Source organism: Grammomys surdaster, unplaced genomic scaffold (genome assembly GCF_004785775.1).
Source record: "Grammomys surdaster isolate TR1022 unplaced genomic scaffold, NIH_TR_1.0 134, whole genome shotgun sequence".
NCBI lineage: Eukaryota > Metazoa > Chordata > Mammalia > Rodentia > Muridae > Grammomys > Grammomys surdaster.
In genome coordinates this window covers 9,047,131-9,070,708 of record NW_021604592.1, presented here as the reverse complement: position 1 = coordinate 9,070,708, position 23,578 = coordinate 9,047,131, and the positions used below count along the sequence as shown (strand labels likewise).

At 47.8% G+C, this 23,578-nt stretch overlaps 1 protein-coding gene across 1 annotated transcript; it reads right to left on the bottom strand.

The window, feature by feature from the left end:
- Smo (smoothened, frizzled class receptor) lies at positions 1 to 21,767 on the bottom strand. The gene is made up of 12 exons (XM_028762539.1): positions 20,905 to 21,767; positions 7,660 to 7,865; positions 6,802 to 7,011; positions 6,453 to 6,625; positions 5,957 to 6,176; positions 5,743 to 5,866; positions 4,459 to 4,551; positions 3,969 to 4,077; positions 2,796 to 2,981; positions 2,281 to 2,429; positions 1,689 to 1,823; positions 1 to 1,439 (listed from the first exon to the last, which is right to left on the bottom strand). Exons 1-12 carry the CDS (start codon positions 21,245 to 21,247, stop codon positions 1,006 to 1,008), a joined length of 2,382 nt encoding a protein of 793 aa, XP_028618372.1. The 5' UTR covers positions 21,248 to 21,767; the 3' UTR covers positions 1 to 1,005.
- Positions 21,768 to 23,578: the final 1,811 nt, after the last annotated feature.

The following is a 23,578-nucleotide window of genomic DNA, read 5'->3' as shown; positions in this document are numbered from 1 at the left end:
TTATACAAAAATGTTTTATTTACTGTTCATATTTCTTCTTCTCATACTGAGCTCCTGACCCGGAACCCAGCCAGCTTCTAAGGCATCCTGCTGTCTGGTTCTTGAATGTGGGGCACTATGAAAATGACTAGACATTGTAAAAAGTGGGGAGTCCCCCCTCCCACCAGATACAGAAATTGGAGGATGCTTTCTTGCCTGGCTGAAGCTACAGAAGCTTCCCAAGGTAGCCCCTTAAGTCAGAGGGTCCATCCCCACTGGATGGACGTGAGGAAGAAACAACATGTCTCTCAGAGGCCTGGAACTGAACTAGTAGTCTCTCACTTGAGACCAAGCTCATAAGTAACGTACGTGTGTGTGTGTGTGTGTGTGTGTGTGTTTTAAGGTGCTAACCAGGAAGAGGTTGGCCTAGTAGAACTGAGATGTGAATGTAGGGATAGAACAGGAAAAGAGAGGATGTGTTTTGGGCAGGGCCACCTGTTGAGAACAGTTACAGCCCTTATGGGAGTGGTCATTACAACTACCAGGAAGAGGAAAAAGAGAGTCCTGTCCACACCTAGACAAAGGACAAATGACACAATAAACACTTTTGGTCTGAGAGTGCCAGAAAAGGGCACTCATTGGCACAGAAAAGGGCAGCCAGTCCTCATCTGTCAGACATGGGCTTAGTGACATCACTGGCCACCACAGCCCACTCTGGGTACCGTCACCCCTGCCTCTGCCATTCCTGCCCTAGTACAAGCTCTGTTGGAGACTGACACTGCCAGCCATACTCTAATTGGTGGGCAGAAGCAAGGGTCCTGAACTGCAGGGTCCTGCTTCTGACACGAGGCCTATCAGTGGCTGTACAGCTTGTTTCCACGGTCTGGCTGCTTCTAGCCAGACACACACAGCTCTTTGAAGCAGACACTTGGTCCACAGACTCTGTCAGATGAGTCCCCAGAGGGATGCTCTCAGGAAGAGCTACAGAAAGATGTGCATTTCCATCCTAAGACCTGCCCTGCAGGGTCAGAAGTCCGAGTCTGCATCTAAGAGCTCAGCCTCCATGAGGTTAGTGCGGGAATGAATGGAGCCCAGCCCCTGGAGGCGGCCCTGAGCCCAGACCCTGGAGCTTGAGGCACCAGGGAGAAATGGATCTTGATGGGGACTAGGCTCTGGGCAGAAGGGGTTGGAGACTAGAGTCCAGGCTCCCTGACGGCAGGACTCCCCTGTTCCCCAGGCATTTGCAGCTACCAGGCACTTCTGCCGAGGCAGCTGAGGCAGCCGAGGAACTGCACTGGTGGCAGGAACAGGGGCAGAGTGGTGAAGCTCAGGGGCTGGCCCCAAGGGGCACACCTCCTTCTTCCTCTTCCTCCGCTTCTTCTTCCGGCCCAAGCGCTTCTCTAACTCTGGGGAGATCTCTGCCTCAACCAGCCACAGGTTGGCTTGTTCTTCTGGGGGCACTGTCAGGAGGATGAAGAGCACAGCTTAGGGCTTTATTCTGTTCTTTACACCCTTCCCTTTCCAGAATCCCTAGTCTCGAGTTCTGAGATCCATCACTCCAAGCTTCCCAAGCTTTGGCACCCCCTTCAGATCCTTTGGGGCCTTTCCTTTCTTCCCCTAATTTACAACTCCATATATTCAGTCTAGGGTGCTCCTAGCCAATGTGTCCACCTACCCCCTCCTTCTTGCAGAAGACAGAGCCCCCATACCTGGAGTTGCCACAGGGGTGACAGACACATCCTGGGGTAATATGGCTCCTCTCCGAGCCACCATTTTGGTGACATGCTGGGCCCAGGCAGAGGAGACATCAGCTGAAGGCTCATTGAGGTCAAAAGCCAAACCCGCTTTGAGGATGAAAGGAAAGAAAGAACAATGACCCCTCCTTATGTAACAAGATTCATCTTTCTTAGCCAGTCCTTCCCACCGCGACTGGCAGAGAGTCCACCCTGGAACCAGTGCCCATTCAAAATCTGAGTGGAGCAGCCTCTGATCCCCAAAAACTTAAGCTCGTAAGTCTGGTACCAGCACCCTGACTTACTCTGGCTCAGAAAAGTCACTGGAGATGGCAGAGAAGCAGGGAGAGGGAGCAGAGTCCTCAGAGAACTGCAATACCATGAACAGGCGGAGGGAGGACGGGGCGGAGGTGGGGGACAGGGAATGAGACACGACAAGGCACCCAAGACGAAGCAGAGCGTGAGTGCCTTATTCCTCAGTTTGTCAAGCAGTCCATCTATCCGAATGGAAATCGACCTGGTACTATGGAGGTCAAGTGTCTCAGCAGGAGAATACACTGAGGCTCACCAACGGGTCCATCATGGGAGACAGTGTGCATGCTGAAGGAGAGCTCCTGGCCCGGGTTCTGCAGCAGTTCACGGCGCTTAGAGAAGGCCTTGGCAATCATCTTGCTCTTCTTGATTCTCTTGGGTTCATCATCACTGTGCCCGGTCAACCTGAGAACAGAGGGGCGGGGCTGGCAAGTGCAGGAGCAGCCGCTTCCTTTCAAATCTATCGAAAGACCTGGGATTCTAGGTTTAAAGAGCTAGAGTCCTGAGGACTCTGAGGAGCCTTCGCAGCAACAAGACATGCCTAGAATGCAGGGCTCCTGTGGCCCCTCCTCACAAAGCACTGGTTCTCAGACTCAGCTCACTGTCCTCTAGAGGGCAGTGGTGAGCTGCTAAGAAATTAGCCATCCAGACTTGCTTTGACAAACACTGCCCCAGTCTGTTTTGGAACCATGATAAGACAAAACCCTCAAGTGAAGACGCGAGGCTGAGAGGAAGAGAGGAAGGACAAGATTAGACAGCTGCTGACCCCACCTGCACCATGTGCGCCTCCAGATGAGCAGGGTGGCCTTGGTCCAGACCCAGGTGCTCATGGCAATGCCAGTGCCAAACATAGCAAATAGATTGATCTTCTCCACCAGGAGGCTGGGCCGATTCTTGATCTCACAGTCAGGAATGGGCTTCTTGGTAGGCAGCCCAATGGTCACATTGGCTTGGCATCTATGATAAGGGATGGTCAACAGTTAAGGCTTTCGGAATCCAATAAGAAGGCACCCAATAAATCCATACAAGAAAGAGCTGAGGCCCATTGCAGGATTCTCATGGTGCAGTGATGGAAGTGGAACCCCACGCATGCTAGACTCTACCACTGAGCTATACAACTAGCCCCAGAGACATGCTTTGGAATCATCTAGAGAGCTTTTATAAACTACTGTCTGAGCCTCATATCAAACTTCTGGGACAAGAATCCAGCATCACTGTGGGTTAGAGCTTCCAAGACTGAAAGGGGGAAACTTAAGAATGAGCCAAAAGCAGTCATGGTAAACATCCAATCCCCCTATTTTATTAAAGTTTTCTTTAGATGTATCTACATGTGTCTGTATATGTCCTGTGTGTGTCTGCCACTTATGTCCAGGTGCTTGCAGAGTCCAGGAGAGGATGTTGGATCCCTGGAGCTGGAGTTACAAGCATTTGGGAGCTACCAGGTGTAGATGCTGGGAACTGACCTTGGGTCCTGTGGCAGAGTAACAAGCACTCCTACAAACAGAGGGATCTCTCCAACCAGAGTCTCTCTTTTAAGGGAAGTTTTAACCATGACCCCCAGTAGCAGCAGGCATCTTTCTAGCAGTGGAGATGCCTCGCTTGCCCTGTTTCACTTTTACGGAGATACAGAAACTCAAGCAAAACTGGCAAACTTGACCAGGTTGCTGCGCTGTCCAAGGGACTGCTCCTGTGCAGTGACTCAGGGAGAGCCACGGACTGTAGAAATCACACAGATGACAACATGGGTTGGCTTCTGAACAGTTGCAAACACACAGGACATCCTGCCCAGGGGGTGCAGACAGACGTGTGGAGTTGAACAGCAATTTGGAAGCTATTCGTATTGGAGGCAGGACGGTGGAAGACCACAAGCAGATGGAATGCTGCATTACAGCCGAAGCTCCCATCCCAACCACTCCCACAACCAAGCCCCAGCCCCTCACTCACAGCACATAGTCCCGGAAGCTACGCTCCCACTCAGCCTGGTTGAAGAAGTCATAGAAGTGGCAGCTGAAGGTGATGAGCACAAAGCCAAAGGCCAGGAAGCCAAAAATGCCTGTGGAGTTCAGAGGCGTGATCCATTACCAGAACAGACACGGTAGCAGCCCCAGGGAGGAGGGCAACTGTCTACTGAGTACTGAAGACTGAGTCCAGGGTGACTACATGCTGGGCTCAAGTCAGGAACTGCATCCACCAAAATGAATCCAGCAGATCCTGGAGGCGATTATGGGAGGCCACAGGGAGGGCAAGGGACCTGTGGTAGCAGTCTTGGCACTGACCTGGATTCTTCTACTTTTCACAGTGAGTTGCCTCCTCCACTATCACTACACCTTGGCTCTGTCCCTGAATATTTAACTCTCCACACGGTTTTTCTGCATCCTGGAGGCCCCGGCAGGATTCAGTGTGAGAGGACCAGAGGCCCCTGGGCCCCACTCACCCAGGCGCAGCATCGTCTCGTTGATCTTGCTGGCTGCCTTCTCACTCAGAAGCCCAGGGTGGTTGCTCTTGATGGAGAACAGAGTCATGACCCCTAAACAAACAGAATTCAGGCATTATCAGGACAGAGACACTCTCCTGGGGGTAAGGAAGCACAGGGAGGGATGCCCCATGGCACTAGAGTCCTATGACTAATTACAACCATCCTGACTTAAAGCTTGAGGAACCAGAGAATAAGAGAACAGCTATTAGCAAATGTGCTATGGGCTGTGGTAACTGGGACAGAGCGTAGACAACAGTCAAGGACAGAGAGAGGAAACCAGGTCAAAGCTATTCTGATGGAAAAAGCGTGAAACAGATTCAACAATAGTACTGTCCAATAGAAATACATTGTGTGACATGTAAAAGAAATTTCAAATGTTCTAGTAGCCACATTTAAAAAAAACTATATAATTTTACTATATTTTATAAACCAAATATATACAAAATAGAACCACCTCTGCATTCCATACAAATTATTAGTGATTAATTTATATTCACATTTTTTTCTCTTCTTCATGTTAAGTCTCAAACGCATCATGTTTTTTACACTTAAAAGGCATCTCGATTTGGCCTCATTTCAACATCCATGGCTACTGGTTACCGTATGGGAGGCACAGATGCGAAACATACACCAGAGGCTCAGATGCTCTGCCAGAAAGGCAGGGAAGAAGGATGAACAGAAGGTTGACAGTTCAGTGGGAGGAAACCAAAACTGACAAAGAAAGCCAAGCAGAGTGAGCTAAAAAACCAAGACAAATCATGGGGTGGCAGATTGAGACAGGGAAATTAGGGACCCATAAATCTGTATATGTTATGATAACTGTTTGTGTATGTTAAGGGTTGGCACGACTTGGAAACCAAGCTCCAAAAATATGACAGTATATATAAAACTAGTGTGAACACACATAAGCAATGGCCTCCAGATGATCCATGTGGATCAGCTAGGTGTCCCGGGGCATTCACAACACAAGTGCATCCTGACAAGGGGTAAGAAAAGGGTCTGGAATCCAGCCAAGTTCCTCTCAAAAAAGCCAAGAAACTTGGTCATGGCTTTGGAGGAAGAGATATATTTTTCTGTCCTCACAAAAGTGCTGTCCTGCCTATAGGGTCATCTTCTATATTGCACCAAGGTTTAGGTAGATATCAGAGGAAAGCAGTGGAGCCGGAAGCTCCTATCCCTACTTCCACAGAGCAGGTGCACAGCACACTATGTTACCTGGCTGGCCCTGGCCGAGTCACTCACCCCGGATGAGGAAGTAGCCTCCCACAATAAGCACCAGGCCAATTGGGGCCAGGACAAAGCCAGCACGGTACCGATAGTTCTTGTAGCCTACAAAACAGATGCCACTCACGGAGTCTCCATCTACCTGTAGCAGGAAGGGGGTGGAAGGGATAGTTAGTTATGACCCTTCTCACATGCTCACCCCACTCAGGCCCCCAGCCCCCAACCACTGTACCTGAGCCACAGCGAGGATTGCCACAGTGAGGACAAAGGGCAGTGACCACGTGAGCAGGTGGAAATAGGACGTCTTGCCCGAGAGAGGCTGGTAGGTGGTACCCAGGGCTTTGAAGGAGGTGTGCCAGGCATAAGTGAGGACCACGAACCAGACTACTCCAGCCATCAAGGCATAGTACACGATGACAAAGATGATGACACAGGACAGGGTCTCACTGGAGCTGTGAAGATGTGGGGTGTCACTTGGAGAGCCACTTTGTATTCTTCCTACCAGTCACTCCACCCTGTCCCCAGGTCCTAGTCTACTAGAATGTGGAGGGTCCCCAGGAGTTAGGACACAGGTTGGATGTGAAGAGGCTCTAGGGTACATCTCTGAAGAATCACAAGTCTCAACACTGAACACAACAGGGCAGTGCTAAATCCTACCCATTATGGCTGCCTTCAAGTCCAACCCCTTTCTCCTCCCACCCTCACCTCTGGGTCCCTAAGATACTTACGTGGGCTCCCCAAATCTCATAGTGCCATCTGCTCGGCAAACAATCTCCCTGCGGGCACCATCCATGAACTGGGCCAGCCAGCCAATGCTGCCCACGAAGAAACACGCATTGACATAGAAGAGAATAACCGCGGGGTAGCGATTGGAGTTCCGCCAGTCAGCCACAAAGGTGGCCTAAAGGGAGAAGCGGCCATGCAGTGAAATGAGGGTCTGTTCTGCTGCAGAAGCCTTGATCTGAACCCAAGACCCCCTCATAAGCTTCCATGGGTCCCCTACCAAGCCACTTCATTTTAGTGTCCCTGCTCCTTGGGCCGTCAATTCTGCGCCCTTGCCCTTACAGCGCTGCTCACCAGTGTGAAGAGTGTGCAGAGGCCGGTGACGGCCCCGAAGGCTGCGATGTAACTGTGCATGTCCTGGTGCTCAGCCTCTGTAAACAGCGGGTTCTGGCACTGGATCCCACAGCCCTCCACATCCTCGTACCAGCTCTTGGGGTTGTCTGTCCGCACCAAGGGTGCTTCGCATTGGCCTGAACTGTTGAACTTGATGTTTTGTACCTCGTTCTGACACAGGAAAGGGAAAATAAATACCACGGGGAGAGGTAAATCAGGGTGAAAGATGAATGGGAAACAGGGCAAGGGCAGATATGCTGGCTGGAGGCCCACTGCTGCTCAACAGCTCTACATCCTTGGACAAAGTATTTGACTATTTCATTTTTCTCATCTGAAAGAGTAGCCCCTACCTCATAGGACCTAAGGATTAGATAATAAAAGGGCTAAAGTTCTCATAATGGTATTTGTATGTAGTAAATGATAATTAAATCACTATCATTCTGCTATCCCTACAGATGTCCCCTTCCAACCCACACTGCCTCACACCCCGTCTTCCTGCTTCTAGTGCTTCATGTGTATATGCCCTGACTTCTACACGTGACAGAAACCTCTCAAGACAGACTTCTGTCACTCATAACCCCTGTAACACCACAACCCTAATAGTGAGCATTCAAAAACTATTCACTGAACATGCTACATCAGGTCAACAGAGAAGCCTCCACAGAGACCCAGACTGTGGTGTACAGCTTGGATGTATGATTCATCAGTCCTGCAGACACAGGGTCTCCTAGGAGAGACATCTCTGGCTCCCCTGCATCCAGTACAGTGCTGCTCTGTTCCAAGGTTAGACTACCTTCTCTTGCCCCTCAGGACACTTACTGGGCAGCCTTCAGGGAAGTGGTCCGGCGTGCAACGCAGAAAGTCAGGCCACCCTCGCTCCCGCTCCACAATGGCACAGGGGCCTCGGGTGGCCTGGCAGAGAGTGCGGCTGGGCAACTCCACTCGGTCATTCTCACACTTGGGCATGTAGACAGCACACAGCAGGGGCTGGATCACTGCCCAGCAGCGGGGGGCATTCCGGAGGCCTGTGAAGTGGTGATAGTATGGGGCACTGTGGCAAAGACCCCGCCTCACTGACCCACTGATACAGTTGCAACCCTGCCCCTAAGCCTTTGCCATACCATTTCTGGACAGGGCAGCCTTTGTGCTGCAGGGCTGCCTCATGCATTGCAGGACACTTAGCACCCCCTAGACCCTGCTCTCTAAATGCCAGCAGAACCCCGAAGTCATTGTGACAACCAAAAATACGCACCCCAACTCCAGGGATGTCAACTAAGAGGGCTGGAAGAGGAAAGTTAGAATCACGGGGCATAGTCTAGCTCTTTCAAACATGATTTTGTTATATATCTATATTTTATTTTATGTGAGAATCTTTTGTCTGCGTGTATATATCATGTATATGTCTGGTGTCCTCAGAGGTCAGTGAGGGTATTAGATCCCCTGGGAATGGAGCTACAGATGATTGTGAGCTGTCATGTGGGTGCTGGGATGCAAACAGGGTCCTCTACAAGAGCAATAAGTGCTCTTAGCTGCTGCGCCATCTCTCCAGCCCCACGCTGTCTAGTTCTTGATCAGAGGTTGGTTACATGAGTGCTTTCACTTTGTGCAAGTCAAACTTGTGGTTCCTTCGATAATGTGTACCACTATAGTAATTCTGTTAACATTCTTTAAAGCAGCTGCCACTTTATCAAATACTCTGCTGAAAAGTGGTAGGGCCTCGGACTGAGAATCTCGGATTGGGATTGTCTCTTCAGGGTGTTCTCCAAACCCTCTCTCTTTTAAACACAAAAGGGCTGTGGGACCCATTCACCAGAACCAAGAGATGTTACCCCATGCCCAGGCCTGAGAACCCTTTTTCACTCTTACCAAGCTGAAGTAGAGAGAGAAGAGATGGGGGCTTAAGAAGAGGTACTCAGAGGAGCCAGGAACTCGAGAGCCAGAGGAGGAAACAGGTCAGATGGAGAGAAACAGAGGAGGCTCTGTCCAGTGCAGAGGGAGGAAAGATGCTGTCAGCACAGAAACACAGATGTCTCCCCAAGCCCCAACCCAGCCTAGGTCTTGACTAGCTCACCCCAGGAGCTCAGAGTGCCCTGCTTTCTGCTCTCATGGCCCCTCTAAAATCACCCCTACTTTGAGAGCACCAAAGTAGGCAAGTTATACCAGGAGACTCTTCTGAGGATGTGAGAGCCCTTCCGGATAACTGTGTCTCTGGTCCAGTGGGTCAGGTCACCACTCTTCAGGTGGAGAGTTCACAATAGAGTACAGGGGTAAGGAGTATGGACATGGTGATTAGTCTGTCTGGGACCCGATCCTGGCCCACCATACCCTGGGTGTGTAGTCTTGAACAAAGTACATTATCTCTAGCCTCAGTCTTCTCATCTGTAAAATGGAGATGACAGATCTACCTTGTGCAACACTGGGCGGAGTGAGAAATGGTACAGTCTATGCGTTTGGCACAGCATCTATCAGACACTATGTCCCTGAGAAAGACTAGCTGCTCTCATTACCAGTCTGAGCCTAGTCTGAGGCTTCACGGCTCCAAGAATACTCCAAGGTGCCAAGAAAGTTCTTGCCAGTTATGAAGCAATGTCCTCAGGAAACAGCTCCTCCTCTGGTACACGTTGCAATCACCTGGGAACCTCAATCACCTAAGGGAGGACGCAGTCCTGGAAATTCTGAGCTGGTGGGTTTAAGTGGAAAATGGAACGACTGGGAGGCCATTGTGAGAGGGCTGTGCAATGTGTCCTGACTTGAAAGGAGGACGTGTCCCCACTAACATCATGAAGTGAAAGCATCCTAAGGAGTAAATGCACACAGAACTCTTGAACTACTGAGCAGTCAGATTTAACAACACAGTATGCTGTGTGGAGCATGTTGGCTATGTCCCCATGTGATCGTATGGCTGAGTGGGGACTGTGGCTAATGGCTGCTGCCCAGCATCTAGAGAGAAAAATTACAACTCATATTGCTAGCCGGGGAAAGGATCCAAATCCAAAAGTAGTGGCGTGGTTTCTATTTAATCCATGTCACTTCTGTACTATTCTTAAGACCAAAAAAAAAACCTGTTTAAGTTGAACCACTATAAACTGGGGTCTGTCTGCTTAAGTGATGAGGAGCCAGCTGAAATGGCTCAGTAGGTAAAGGAGCTTGCTACCAAGACTGACAGCCTGAGTTCGAATCCTGGGGCCACCTGGTGAAAGGACAGAACCAACTCTTCTTAAGTTGTCACTTGATTGCAGCATGTCTACCATGGTATGTGACACACATGCATGTGTGCACACATTCAAACACACACACACACACACAAATAAATGCAATAAAATTTTGTTTTAAAAGAAGATGGAACTATTCTCCATCTTGAATATGGTGATTAGCTAGTTACACAATCCTATACTTTTTATAACATACAACTCTATGCTTTTGTCCAAATTCACAAAACTATACCCCCCCCCCAAAAAAAAGGAGCCTGGTGCTGGGGATCTAGCTCAGTTGCTCCAGTGCTTGCCCAGCTCAGATGAAGTGCTATTTTTGATCCTCAGCACCACGTGAGCCTGGCCTAGCAGTGCACGCCTGCAGTCCCCACCTGGGAGCCGGAGGCTGATGACTAGAAGTTCATGCTCATTCTGGACAATAATACATAGAAAGTTCAAGGCTAGTCTTGGATATATGAGATCTTGCCTCAAAGTGAGGAAGGTGGACCTTACTGAATGTTATTAAATAATACACTTAAAATACATAAGGGAGAAAGCTACATGGAATACTGTAAGAAGCATCAAGCAGTTTTTAAAAATGTGTTTATTTTTTCTGGATTTTGTGACTCTGTTTTCCCCATTTTCTCTACTTTTAAATCTTTTATTTCAAAGTTTAAAAACAAATTTTCTTAGGAAAAATAAGATTTTGTTTTGGTGCACACCTTTAATCCAGCAGAGGCAGGCAGATCTGAGGCCAGCCTGGTCTACAAAGCAAGTTCCAGGACATCCAGGGATACACAGAAAAACCCTCTCTCAAAAAAACCAAAACAACAAAATTTTGTTTTGTTCTTGCTTTTTAAAGACCAAAGTCTTACTATGTAGTTCAGCTGGCCTGGAAATCAATAGCAGATCAGGCTGGCCTGGAATTCACAGAAATCCACCTTTCTCTGCCTCCCAAGTGCTGGGATTCAAGGTTTGCGCCAGTATGTTTAGCGAAAGATAATGAATCTTAAAAACAATTGAGCCATCTAGAGGAAATTTTTTAACACCAATTCTTACATAAAAGAAATTTCCAGGGGCTGGAGAGATGGTTCAGCAATTAAGACTGCATATTGCTCTGGAAGAGGAGCTGAGTTTACCTCCCACCTCAGGCTACTCACAAACCCTGGAACTCCAGGTCCAGGAGAATCTGCATCCCTGGTCATCCTGGCACCTGCACTTGTGTGTGTGTGTGTGTGTGTGTAGAGGCCAGAGATTTCATCAAGTACTTTCCTCTATCACTGACAACTTTATTTTTCTCTAAAAAAAATTATTACATTTTTACTATGTTACTTGGGGGGTTGAGCTGCACATGAGTACACACATGATTGGGACGTTGGTTGGTGACAGCTTTCTGGCAATTGTATCCTTCCATGTGAGTCCCAGGGATTGAAGTCAAGTTCTTGGCAGCGGGTGCTCTTACTCACTGAGCCATCTGACCAACCATCCCTTTATGTTCTGCAACAGGGTCTCCCCCTGAACCTCGAGCTCACTGACTTGGTAGACTGGCTGGCTCCTAAGCCTATGGGATCCTGCTGTCTCTATTTCCCAGTGCTGGCATTACAGCAGTGTCCTCATGTCTACATTTTTACATAGATGATGGGGATCTTAACTCAAGCCCTCATGCCTACACAGCAAGCACAGCAATCTCAGCAGTCACGGCCAGCACTGGGTTACTTCTCTAGCTGCTGTGGCTTGAATGAGAATGGCCCCCATAGGGCATATGTTTGAACACTTGTTCCCTAGTTGCTGGAATTGTTTGGGAAGGATTGGGAGGTGTGGCCTTGCTGAATGAGGTAGGTCAGAAACAGGCTTTGAGGTTTCAAAAGCCTACAATTCCCAGCTAGCTTTTTTTTTCTTCCTGCCTCATGCTTGCAGAACAAGATGTTAAAACTCTCAGCTACTGCTTCAGCCATGCCTGCCTGCCTGCCTGCCTGTTGCCTGCCTGCCTGCCTGTTGCCTGCCTGCCTGCCTGCTGCCTGCCTGCTGCCTGCCTGCCTGCCTGTTGCCTGCCTGCCTGTTGCCTGCCTGCCTGCCTGCTGCCTGCCTGCCTGCCTGCCTGCCTGCTGCCGGCTCCTCACACGACACCTAACCACTGACACTGTAAGCCCCAAATACATTCTTTTCTTCTACAAGTTACCTTGGTTAGTTGTTTTACGTCAGCAACAGAAAAGTAACTAAGACACTCACCCTATTTTGTTGTTTCTTTCTAAGGCAGGATTTCTTTATATAATCTTGGCTGGCCTACAACTCACTAGGTAGTTAAACTGGGCCTCTCCTCAAACTTATGACAATCCACATAAGTGAGCCTCCCAAGGCTGGGATTTTAAAATTATCATGACTGGACTTGGAAAATATTTTAAACCTTGAAGTGAGAATGACCTTTTGAAGCAATACACACACCAAACACACAAATAACAACAAAACCATTAAAGCTATTAAATGAACAAATTAAAAAAAAAACACTCCAGAAAAAACATCTAATAAATTCAATAGGGTAAAAAGCAAAATCATGGGGACAGAGAAATGGCCCAGCAGGTAAGAGCACTTGCAGCTCTTCCACAGAACCCAAGTTATGTTCCAGCACCCACATCAGTAGACTAACAACCACCTGTAGCTCCAGCTCCTGGGGATCCAACTCCCTCTTCTGGCCTCTAAGGACTCCCGTGCCCATGAGATGTACAGACACATAAATAAAAATAATTTTTTTTTTTAATCATAAGAAAAGTAGTCGGGGCTGGTGAGATGGCTCAGTGGTTAAGTGCACCAACCGCTCTTCAGGAGGTCATGAGTTCAAATCCCAGCAACCACATGGTGGCTCACAACCATCTATAAAGAGATCTGATGCCCTTATATGGGTGTCTGAACACAGCTACATTGTACTTTGGGCAGGAGCGGGCGGAGGGGCAGAGCAAGTGGGGCTGAAGCAAGAGGGAAAAGGAAAGAGGGGGAAAAGCAAAAAGCTAATCTCCTTTTTTTTTTTTTTTCTGAGACAGGATTTCTCTGTGTAGCCCTGGCTGTCCTAGAACTCACTCTGTAGACCAGGCTGGCCTCAAACTCAGAAATCTGCCTGCCTCTGCCTCCCAAGTGCTGGGACTAAAGGTGTGCGCCACCACTGCTCTGCAAATGATACAACTATTTCTGCCAGGTTCAATAAGCAGTGCATAACCCTGTAGAAAAATGGGCAAAGGCAGAAGAAATGACACAGAGGAAAGTGTGGCTTTTAATAACATAAATCATCACTCTCACTCTTAACATGATAAATGCAAAATAAAACCATAATGAGATATAACCTGTTATCCTTTAGACTAATAAAGATGAAAACATTAGAAAAATACTGACCTATCAGGTATGTGGGGAGCAGGGGGAATAGGCACTTCTATACATTATCAGAGGTAACAACTATTCTAAATCTGGGGGAGACCACTTAGCATTATCAGAATTTTACAGCAATTTTAACTTCACAAGTTAATGACATATAGGGTTACTCTTCATAGTACTCTCTGCGGGAGTAAGAGAAGAAAAAACAGCCTGAGTCCAGATCCTACACAGATTAGCCAGAAAACACACACATGGGGCTGGCACGTTTGTAGCTCGGTGGTAGATCAAATGCCTCTTGTGTACAAGGTCCTGGGTTCCAGTCCCAGCACAAAGTGCATGTATGCATGTACACATACACACACACCAAAACCAATTTACTACAACACAGGGCTAGAAAGATGGCTCAGCAGTTAAAAGCACAGAACAGGGTTTGAGTCCCAGCACCCACACGGCAGATCACAACCACATGCACACAGTGGATACACATACACACAGGCAAAATACCCTGTGGTGGTTTGAATGACAACGGCCCCAGTAGGCTCATTTATGTAAATGCTTGGTCCCTGGTTGGTGGAACTGTTTGGGAAAGACTGGGATGTGTCCATGTTGAATATGGTATATTACTCAGGGTGTGTTTTGAGGTTTCAAAAGCCCACTCCATTCTCAAATAGTGTGCGCTCTCTCTCCCTCCCTCCCTCCCTCCCTCCCTCCCTCCCTCCCTCCCTCCCTCATGGTTGTTGCCTCAGCATCTAAGTTCTCAGCTACTGCTCCAGCACCATGCCTGTCTGCCTGCTACCAACGCTCTCTGCCATGATGATGGTAGACTCACCTCCTGAAACTGTAATGAAGCCCCCAATCAAATGCTTTCTTTTATAACTTGCCTCATTTCGTGGTGTCTCTTCACAGCAATAGAAAACTAACCAAGACATATCGATACCACACACACAAAAAAAATTAAACACACAACAGAACACAACTCGGAGCTAAACCGTGTATACTAAAATGGAATAGGGTCCAGTATGCATTGTTAAATGAACACAATCTGACTGGAACCTGGGGGAAGATAAAGAACATACAGCAATCTGTCAAGCATATTTAAAAAGAACACACACACAAAAGCCAGTATTCGTGGCTGCCTCTGAGGGAAAATGGGTATCAGCAAGCAGAAGTGAAGTTTAACTTGTTCCTTCTCAACCCTATGCCACACGGACCACCTACTCCTTAAAGCGATGCATGGTGGTACACACCTTTCACCTCAGCATTCAGGAGGCAGAGGCAGCCTAGTTTTTAGTTACATTTACTTTTGTCATTTTAAGGCAGAGTCTCGCAAAGCCAAGGATGACCTTGACCGCTTGTTCCCTGTGCCGACATCTCCCAAATGCTGGGATTACAGCTGTGCACCACCACAGCTGTGCACCACCACATCTGGCCTTTGGTTTTTGTGGGTTTTTTTTCTTTTTTTGTTTTAGGCAATTAAGTTAAAAATAAAATACAGAAAAACATGCATTACTAGGACGAGGAGAACTTCCTAGAGAAGGAAATGAATCCAGAAAGAAAAAAAGTTGTATCTATTCTTTTTTTTTTTAATTTTTATTTTTTTAGAAGGTGTGTGTGTGTGAGAGAGAGGGGGGGGTTCCCTTTTATTCTTCGCATTCTTACCAGCACATTTTTTTGTCTTTAATATTCTTTACATTAGCCACTCTTCCTGGGGTGAAGTGACATTTCACTGTGGCTTTGAGTGGAATTTCCCTGGTGATCAACTATCTGAGTGTGCTGTCAAGTGCTTTTTGGCATACGTCTTCTGTCGTTTCTTTTAAGGATGTCTATTTAGATCTACTGCCTCCTTTTCAACCTGGCTTGTTTATTTTCATTTGGTTTATTTTTTCTATCAAATGAAATGAGTTTTGAAGTTCTTAATATATTCTGGATATATGAGCCTGCACGTTGTTTTAAATCCCATGTGTTTTACTTTATAGATTTAAAGATACTATGTTGAGAGTGTGTGGGTTTAGCAGCTGTCAAGCTAATGAAGACCCTGCTGTAAAGGCATGGTAATTAAGACAGTGTGATCTGGACAGAACAAAGATCCAGAAACACACACATATTTAATTTATGGCAGAATAGCAGAGAAACAGAAATTGATTTTAACAAATGATGTTGAAAGCTCTTAAAGAAATCAACTCCAAGTGAATTATGTACCTAAAAGTCACAAGGAAATCTATAAAGTTTCTCATAAAAGAGTAAATTCATGATTTGGGAGGAGAGAAGGATTTTTTTTTCTAAATAAGGCACAAAAAAGAAAGAATCACAAAATGTTTGATAAATGACTACATTAAAGTTCAAATATTCTGTTCAACTGGAGACAACACAGAGAGGAGAATGTGAAAGGAAGCCATGAGGATGTTAACACTCACAATACACAAAACGTCCATATCCACCATACATGAAGAATTCCCACCAGTCTAACAGAAATGACAGACAGCCCTCTAGAGAAGTAGATCAGTAATTTCAACAGATACTTCACAAGAGAAATCCAACTGGTAAACCAACAGTTTCAAAGATGTTTATCCTTACAAACAATCAAGAAGATGCAAATTACAGTAATACGGGCTAATGGTTTAGGTTCGAATCCCAGCATGGCAAGAAAACTCAAAATTAAAATCACACTCGGGAGGCAGAAACAGGAGGATCTCTGTGAGTTTGAGGCCAGCCTGGTATACAGAGTGAGTTCCAGAACAGCCAGGGCTACACAAAGAAGCCCTACCATGAATAAACACTAAAAATGAAGCAAAAATTAAAGCTGAGTGTGTTTTCTGCACTTGCATACTACACACACATACACACAACTTATTTCCTTATTTGGAAAGAGTGTTGACTGTATTAGCCTCCCAAGTGCTGGGACTCAGACACGCATCACAGTGTACACACCACACACACACACACACACACACACACACACACACATACACACACAGGGGAGGTGGAAGGGAGAAGTGTTTTTAACTGCCCTCAACCTGTTTGGAAACAGCTAGAAGGAAATTTTTCCAGAACTATCCTTGCAAATTACCCACCATCACCAACAACATCCCAACTTGAGGTCTGAAAGACCAGTAAGAAATTCCTCCTGGTTTTCCAGTCTTTTTCCTGCTGGCTGGACCCTGGCTAGGCAACAGAGCCACACATCCATGTATACACAGACATAGCACAGCAGTGGTTTAAGAGTCTGTGTGCTGACTCTCAGGGACCCATCCCCTCACCAGCTGCAGGACTCTCTTTCTTGCCCTACTTACTAAATCAGATTTGTCCGAAGGTGGCCTATAGACTGGCCATTATTTGTCTGGTCAGCTTGGCATGCATGGTAGGAGACATTTCCAGCTGTAATGAGGAGACACTGAGTGAGTGAAGAAGCACAGGTCGGGAGACATGAAAACCATGGGAGAGACCTGAGTTCTAGACACACCCAGACATCAGAATTACCTAATTAGAGACTTCTTCTCGCAGAGTTGGTAATCTGGATGAAGGAAGCATATAGTGGCCTATTCTCTATAGAAACTCTTTCCAGATCCACTGCAGAGCTCCATGTAGATATCCACTGACTAGTCTAACCCACAAAGCCAAAGCCAAATCCACACTTCCATCCTCACCCTACCTCTATCACCAGTAGAAAGGAAGAGCCCTGCCATCCATGGCATCTCAGACTTCCTCCTGCTCAGTCTGGCATCCAACACATCAGCAAATCTACCTCCGACACTGTCATCTTCCCAAACTTCAGGCTACTACCCCCATCCTGACCACCATCGTCTCCTCTCTAGACTATTTCATCCATGTCCTGAACAAAAACCAGGTTCCACGTTCTCCATTCTGTATAACGGCTGTTTTATATAGCAACCCCTGCCCCTCAAATGCATATGTATGCACCCAAGTGGGTGTATATACACCACATATACAGGTGCCCACTTAAGGCCAAGAGAAAGCACTGGATCCCCTGGAACTGGAGCTATAGTGTGCAGTGAGCTACCAGATGTAAGTGGTGGGAATCAAACCCAGGTTCTCTGCAAGACCAGTGAGTGTTCTTAACCACTGAGCAATCGCTCCAGTCCTTCCTTGTTTTGGGAGTCAGAGTCTTGAGCTTTAACTGGCCTGGTACTCACTATCTATACAGGTTGACCTAGCACTCACAATGATCCTCCTGTCTCAGCCTCCCAAAAACTGGAATTATAAGCATGTATCATTACACCTAATCCAAAGAATCTTTCCGAAATGCAGATACAATTACATCTCTACCTTGCTTATCACAGGCTCCTTGTCATCTTTTGATAGCATCTTAACTTACCACAGAGTGAGAAGCCTTTGCTTTCAAGTTCCCTGAGTCTTAGAGTTCTGCTTCTAATGTGCCTTGGTCCAGTTCTATGCCATTATTATATTTCTAAGTACCACTCTCTGTTCCTCTAAAGCTTTTGCCTCTTCCCATTCTTTGTCTCAACCCTCCCTCAGGCATCCCTGCTTATTTCTCAGGTCACTGGCGAGATATCAATTTCTCTGGATATCTTCCCTTGCTTCCCAAAGCTCCTCGTGTACCTTCAGCACCTACAATGTCACCGTACTTTTCACAGGGATTGCTAACACCTGTTTAATTGTCCTTCCTCCTCTTGCGATCAGAGAGCTCGTTTCTGTAATCTTCATCTTGATATACCTCAGTCCCTGCCCCAGGATGGGATGGACTCAGTACAAAATTGACTGAATGTGTATACTCTGCCCAGAGAGGCTCTGAAAAAAAACATGAAGATTGAATCTCCATCCTACAAAGTTTATGATGAACATAGAATAGAGTATCTTTATTACCCACAAAACCGCCTGCCAAGGTTAGACCATGTCTAACACTAAATCAGGACCTATAATTCCAGACAGGACAAACACTAGCTCCCGGCTCAAACCCGCCTGTGACGACTCGCTTTCACCCTTCCCATCTGCTGATCCAGCCTGTGCCAGCACCTGCTTCTAGTTCACACACAGAGAATCAAGAAAAGCTGTAAGTGAACAATGGGCAGCAACAGGAAAGAATTCCGTGTGACCCAGAAGCTCTGGGCTCAGAGCCTGTGCCCCTGAGACTACAGCCTGAACAACCAGCTCAGGGTTCTAACAGCAGCCACTCTTGGGCATGGGGGCTGGGAAAGGTGCACCTCTTTCTCCTTGATCTGATAACAGCTTCAGAGGGCAACTGTCACTTGAGAGAATTCAATCATAGGTCTACAAATCAATTAACACATGCACACGCATGCACAGCAAGTGGGAAAAGCATCCTTTCAGAAACATAAAATTTGATGATTACTTGTGCTGAGAGATCTGGATTATACGGCTATCTCCTAAATTCAAGTCTCATTCCAAGTGGTGTTCAGAGATACCTTATTGAATATTTCTTTTCTTTTCTTTTTTTTTTATTCTTTTGGGGTTTTGTCTGTTTGTTTTTATTTGAATTAGTTTGTTTTTTGGTTTTTTTTTTTTTTTTTTGAGACAGGGTCTAACTATGTAGCTCTGGCTCTCCTGGAACCTGCTCTATAGAGCAGGCTGGCCTTGAACTCAGAGATCTGCCTGCCTCTACCTCCAGAGTTTTGAGATTAAGGCATGCGCCATCACACCTGGCTGAATCTTTTTAAAAATTTTTTGTTGTTGTTGATTAGTAGTGAGAGGGAGCGGGGAGAGAGCAGGAACATGGGTGCCACGGGGCACACATGGGCATCAGACAGCAGCTTTCAGGACTCGGGTCTCTTCTATCTTGGGTTCTAGGAATGGAGCTCAGACATGGTATGCACAGCAAGCACCTCTACCTTTCTTTCATGTTCCTTTTTCATTCTGTCAGTCTTTTTGCACGCATATAACTTTAAAGACTACAATTATATTCCCTCTGTATATCCATTCTTATATCTTCTATACTACATTTATGCAAACATATTATCATAAGTGCGTATGTGTGAAATCACAGACCTTACATTATAGTAATTTATGGATTTTTTTTCAAAGCTACTGTTGATTACATATAGCTTCTGCCTTAGATTCTGGTTTTAGATTCTAAGGTTCTCAACCTTCCTAATGCTGCGATCTTTAATAATACAGTTTGTTATGCTGTGGTGATCCCCCCAACCATAAAGTTATTTCGTTGTTACTTTATGACTGTAATGTTGCTACTGTTATGGTTCATAATGTAAGTATCTGTGTTTTCCAATGGTCTTAGGGTCATTCTCCTTCAAGAGGTCTCCACCCATAGGCTGCGTTAGAACCTTATCTCCATAGAATACAGTTCTACCTCCTGGGTACCAACCATCCTCCAAGTTCCTGCCCCAACATCTGCATCAAGCCAAGAATCTTAGGACCTCTGGCAGCACTCAGCCTCAGAAGAGAACTCTAGCAGTCAAGTTGACAGCACACCTCAGCCTAAGACAGTCTGCCTATGGATAACATTACCTCCCAGTAGGATGCTTACCAGCCTCAGAGGAAGAGCTAAGGGCTACAGGCACTGCAGGCCTGTCAGGCCCTCTGATTTACTCCTGGCTTTCGATTTTCTTTTCTTTTCCCACCATGACAGCTTTTACATCACACTGAAGTAGGGGTGCAGGGTGGGGATGAGGGATGGGAAGATGACGAGGGCAGTTCCCCTCCTTGGCTTTCAGTCCAGATGGGTGGCAGGCAGGTAGCTAGACCATCCTAACTAACCTAGGAAGGACTTGTTTGGTGTAGTCTGCAGTTTACAGGCTCTGTCACAATCCTACCCCAAGGAAAGGACTTTCAGCCACTCTGGACGGTGCCCACGGGCACTCAACACCCTATACTTGATGCTCTCCACAGCACACATCCGCATGAGGCTTCCATTTCCACAGAGCCACAAACGATTGCTCAAACTGTCTCCTTCCTTCTTAACCCAAGTGGATCTGAGTTTCCATTTTTCAGATAAGGAAACTTAAACGTGTAAAAACAAGACAGAAATCATTGGTTCCCTGGACTGATCTAAATCAAGATTACCAGGTGGTTCGTTGGCCTTTTAGTTACTACAAGGGGGGCATTTTTTTTCCTTCATAGAATTTACAAGTTTTCCTCACCTCTTCCCTCCAAAATCCTTAAATGTCTTCCACCTTCATCCTTCCCTTTCTTCTCTTCAGCTCAGATTGCCCCAAGGTCTGAACACTGTTCAGAATCCCCGTGGACTGTTGCTTCACGAGTACATCTCTTCTCCTTTTGCTATGGCTGAGAGCTCCCTCCTCACCGCCTCGCATCCTCCTAATCCCATCGTTACTCTGGCTCTTTGTGACCGACCGGCTTCCCTGGTCCCTCGCCCCTACTCCTTCTCCATCACGCAGGTTCCCTTCCCGCACGCAACCTGTCCCGAAAGTTCCAGACTCGTTCCTCCAACTCTCCCGGGTGCAAGCCGCGCCCGCCCAACAGTTGAGGCCTGAGCCTTTTCTTTTCGTCAGTGTCTGGTCCCATCACCTCCGCTTCGCAATCCAGACTCCCGCGCGCTTACCGGACCAGAGCACGAGCTTGCCGTGCGCTTCCTCCTGCGAGTCCGAGTCCCCAGCCAGCAGCGTGGTGGTGGCTCCGTAGGGCAGCGCCGAGCCTAGGCACACGTTGTAGCGCAAAGGCTCGCAGTGGGCTGCCCGGCCGCAGTGGCTCAGCAGCGGCGGCGGAGGGCTGGTGACCGGCGCGTTCCTCCTCGCGGTCCCGCCGGCGCTGCGAGGCCCAGGCCCGGTCACGTTCCCGCTCAAGGCCGCCCCCCGGCCCGGGCCCCCCAGCAGTACCAGCAGCAGCAACTGCAGCAGCCTCCGGGGCGCCAGCGCGGGCCCACGCACGGGGCGGCCAGCGGCCATGGCCAAACCGCCAACTCAGCAGAAGCTGAGGCGCCCCCGAGCTCCCCGGAGTCCCCTGGCCACACACACGACCCCGGGGGCCGCGGAGGTTACTTAGGCGACCGGTGCGCCCCGAAAGTCTGGGGCCAGCTTTCGCCAGGCGCCGGGCGCGTCCGGGCCCCTTGGCTCCCAACTTTGCAAACTTTGGAACCCGGGCCCCATGTTGAGCAGCGCAGGCCCGGGCCAGGATGCACGGACCCCGGACTCCCTCGCCTGGCGACTGGAGTTGTCTTCAACCCTGGGAATCCTCTGGGGCCCCGATCTCCAGCCCCATTCCCTCTCCCACCACTAAAACCAACTCCCAGCTCCTCGATGGAGGCCAGGCGCCGGCCGGGGGGTGCGGGAGTCGATCCCCGGCTCCGCCCCCACGCCAGCCCGCGGCCCAGCAGCCACCTCCGCGAGAGCGCGCCGCAGCCCCCTGAGCTCTCCCTGCCGACTACCCGGCTCCTTTGTTGCTCTAGCTGGCCCTGCTCTCTGGAATGCACAGGCCTCGCGGAGCCAAGCCCGGCCCCCCTCCGCGGAGACTGGGGGAGGGCCTGGGCGAGGAAGAGCAAGGGGAGAGAGAAGCTGGAGAGGAGGAGCCCCAGCTTCGGCGGCCTAAGCGCTCGAAGGGGCTGGGGTAGGGGTATTGGGGAACCTTCACCCTACCGTAGACCCTCTCCATGCGGGGGAAGGATGCGTGCAAGTTGAATCCCAGAGCTGCTACGAGGCGCTTGACTGAACCTTTGGTTGATCCTCAGGTTGTTTGACTTGACTTTTAGAAGACATTTCTCTAGGTTTAGGGTGCAGGGGGATGCCTAAAACAGGCAAGAGTTTTCACTCCATCCCTGCCCAGTTCCCCAGCCCTGCCAGTCTTTCTTGCTTTTTGTTAGATCTTTCGACTTTACCTCGAACCGTGGTGGAAAAGAACCGGAGTTTGGGGATTCTGCTTCTTCAGATTCTTCCTGCTCAAGATACATGTGGGAAAATGACCTCGGAGTCACTCGGAGTAGCTGCTGTTACCTGTGGGAACAGATGTCTGGCCTGAGAACATGTCAACACCAAGCCTTTATTGCTCAGATAATGTCAAGTCTGGGCTGTGATTTCCATCACCGTCCCTGATGCACCTTCGGTTTTGTCCGCAGCCCATCTTGGATGAATACTTGTCCAGCTACCTCATGAAGTTTCTTTCGTTCCCTTCCCCACTCAGCTCCACTTTCTTTCTTCACCTTTTCAGGCTGCTCCTTTAAATCATGGCTCTCTTAAGCAAAGTTGAGGCTAGGAGACTGGACTTAACCTTGAGTAACTTTTCCTTGTTGACGGACAAATCAATAGTGCAGCTTTTTTTTTTTTCCTATCTCTGTAAGAGTAGCTCACAGCCTAGCCCGCCTAGCAGAAATAGATCGGTTCTGTTACCTCTGTTGTTTAAGAGCAAATTAGCTACTAAATTTCAGATACATCCTTAATTGGTACCTGAGTCCCCAGAGTTGTATGAGGAATTTAATTCTGTTTGGGGGCTCGTTTTGTGTTTTAGTTTTATTCTTGTTGGTGTGATAAAATATCCTGACATAGCAACTTTAAGAGAAAAAGGACTTATTCTGGGCTCACAATTCTAGGTCATAGTCCATCATTGTGGAGACATTTAGGCAGGGAATTAGAGCAGCTGGTTGTATCCACAATCAAGAGCAGAGAGAAATGAATACACGCATGCTTACTGGTACTCAGCACCTTCTCTGTACTTAACACAATCCAGAATCCTTTGCCTAGGGAATGGTGCTGCCCATCACAGGCAGACCTGCCTATATCACTTAGTGTAATCAAAACCCACAGACACACCAACAGTTTGACTTCATCTAGAGATCTTGCATTGAGATTCTCTTCCCAGAAGATTCTAGATTGTATCAAGTTGACAATTAAAACTATCAACAGAAGCCTTCCTAAAATCCTAGGATGTGTCGGACAGTGGTGGCTCAGGCCTTTAATCCCAGCACTTGGGAGGCAGAGGGAGGCAGATTTCTGAGTTCGAGGCCAGCCTGGTCTACAGAGTGAGTTCCAGGACAGCCAGGGCTACACAGAGAAACCCTGTCTGGAAAAACAAAACAAACAAAAACAAAAGCAAAAGAAAAAGAAAAAAGAAAAAAAAAGGGAAATCCTAGGATGTACTCAGGTGGTGGTATCCTTGTAGAACTTGAAGGTTTTTATTTTACTGTGCTGGCAAGGCTTGCTCTCAAGAAACAGCCACAATGTCATGCAAAACAGCTAAAATTTCCACTCCAGTACAAAGACCTTATCCTCTCTTATACGCTTTGTATC

Excerpts from the sequence above, each read along its gene's own strand:
- Smo (XM_028762539.1), bottom strand. The coding sequence starts at position 21,247 with ATGGCCGCTGGCCGCCCCGTGCGTGGGCCCGCGCTGGCGCCCCGGAGG. Across the intron at positions 6,626-6,801 it reads TCTGCACACTCTTCACACTG|GCCACCTTTGTGGCTGACTG; the intron begins GTGAGCAGCGCT and ends TTCTCCCTTTAG. Across the intron at positions 2,430-2,795 it reads TGGAGGCGCACATGGTGCAG|GTTGACCGGGCACAGTGATG; the intron begins GTGGGGTCAGCA and ends CTCTGTTCTCAG.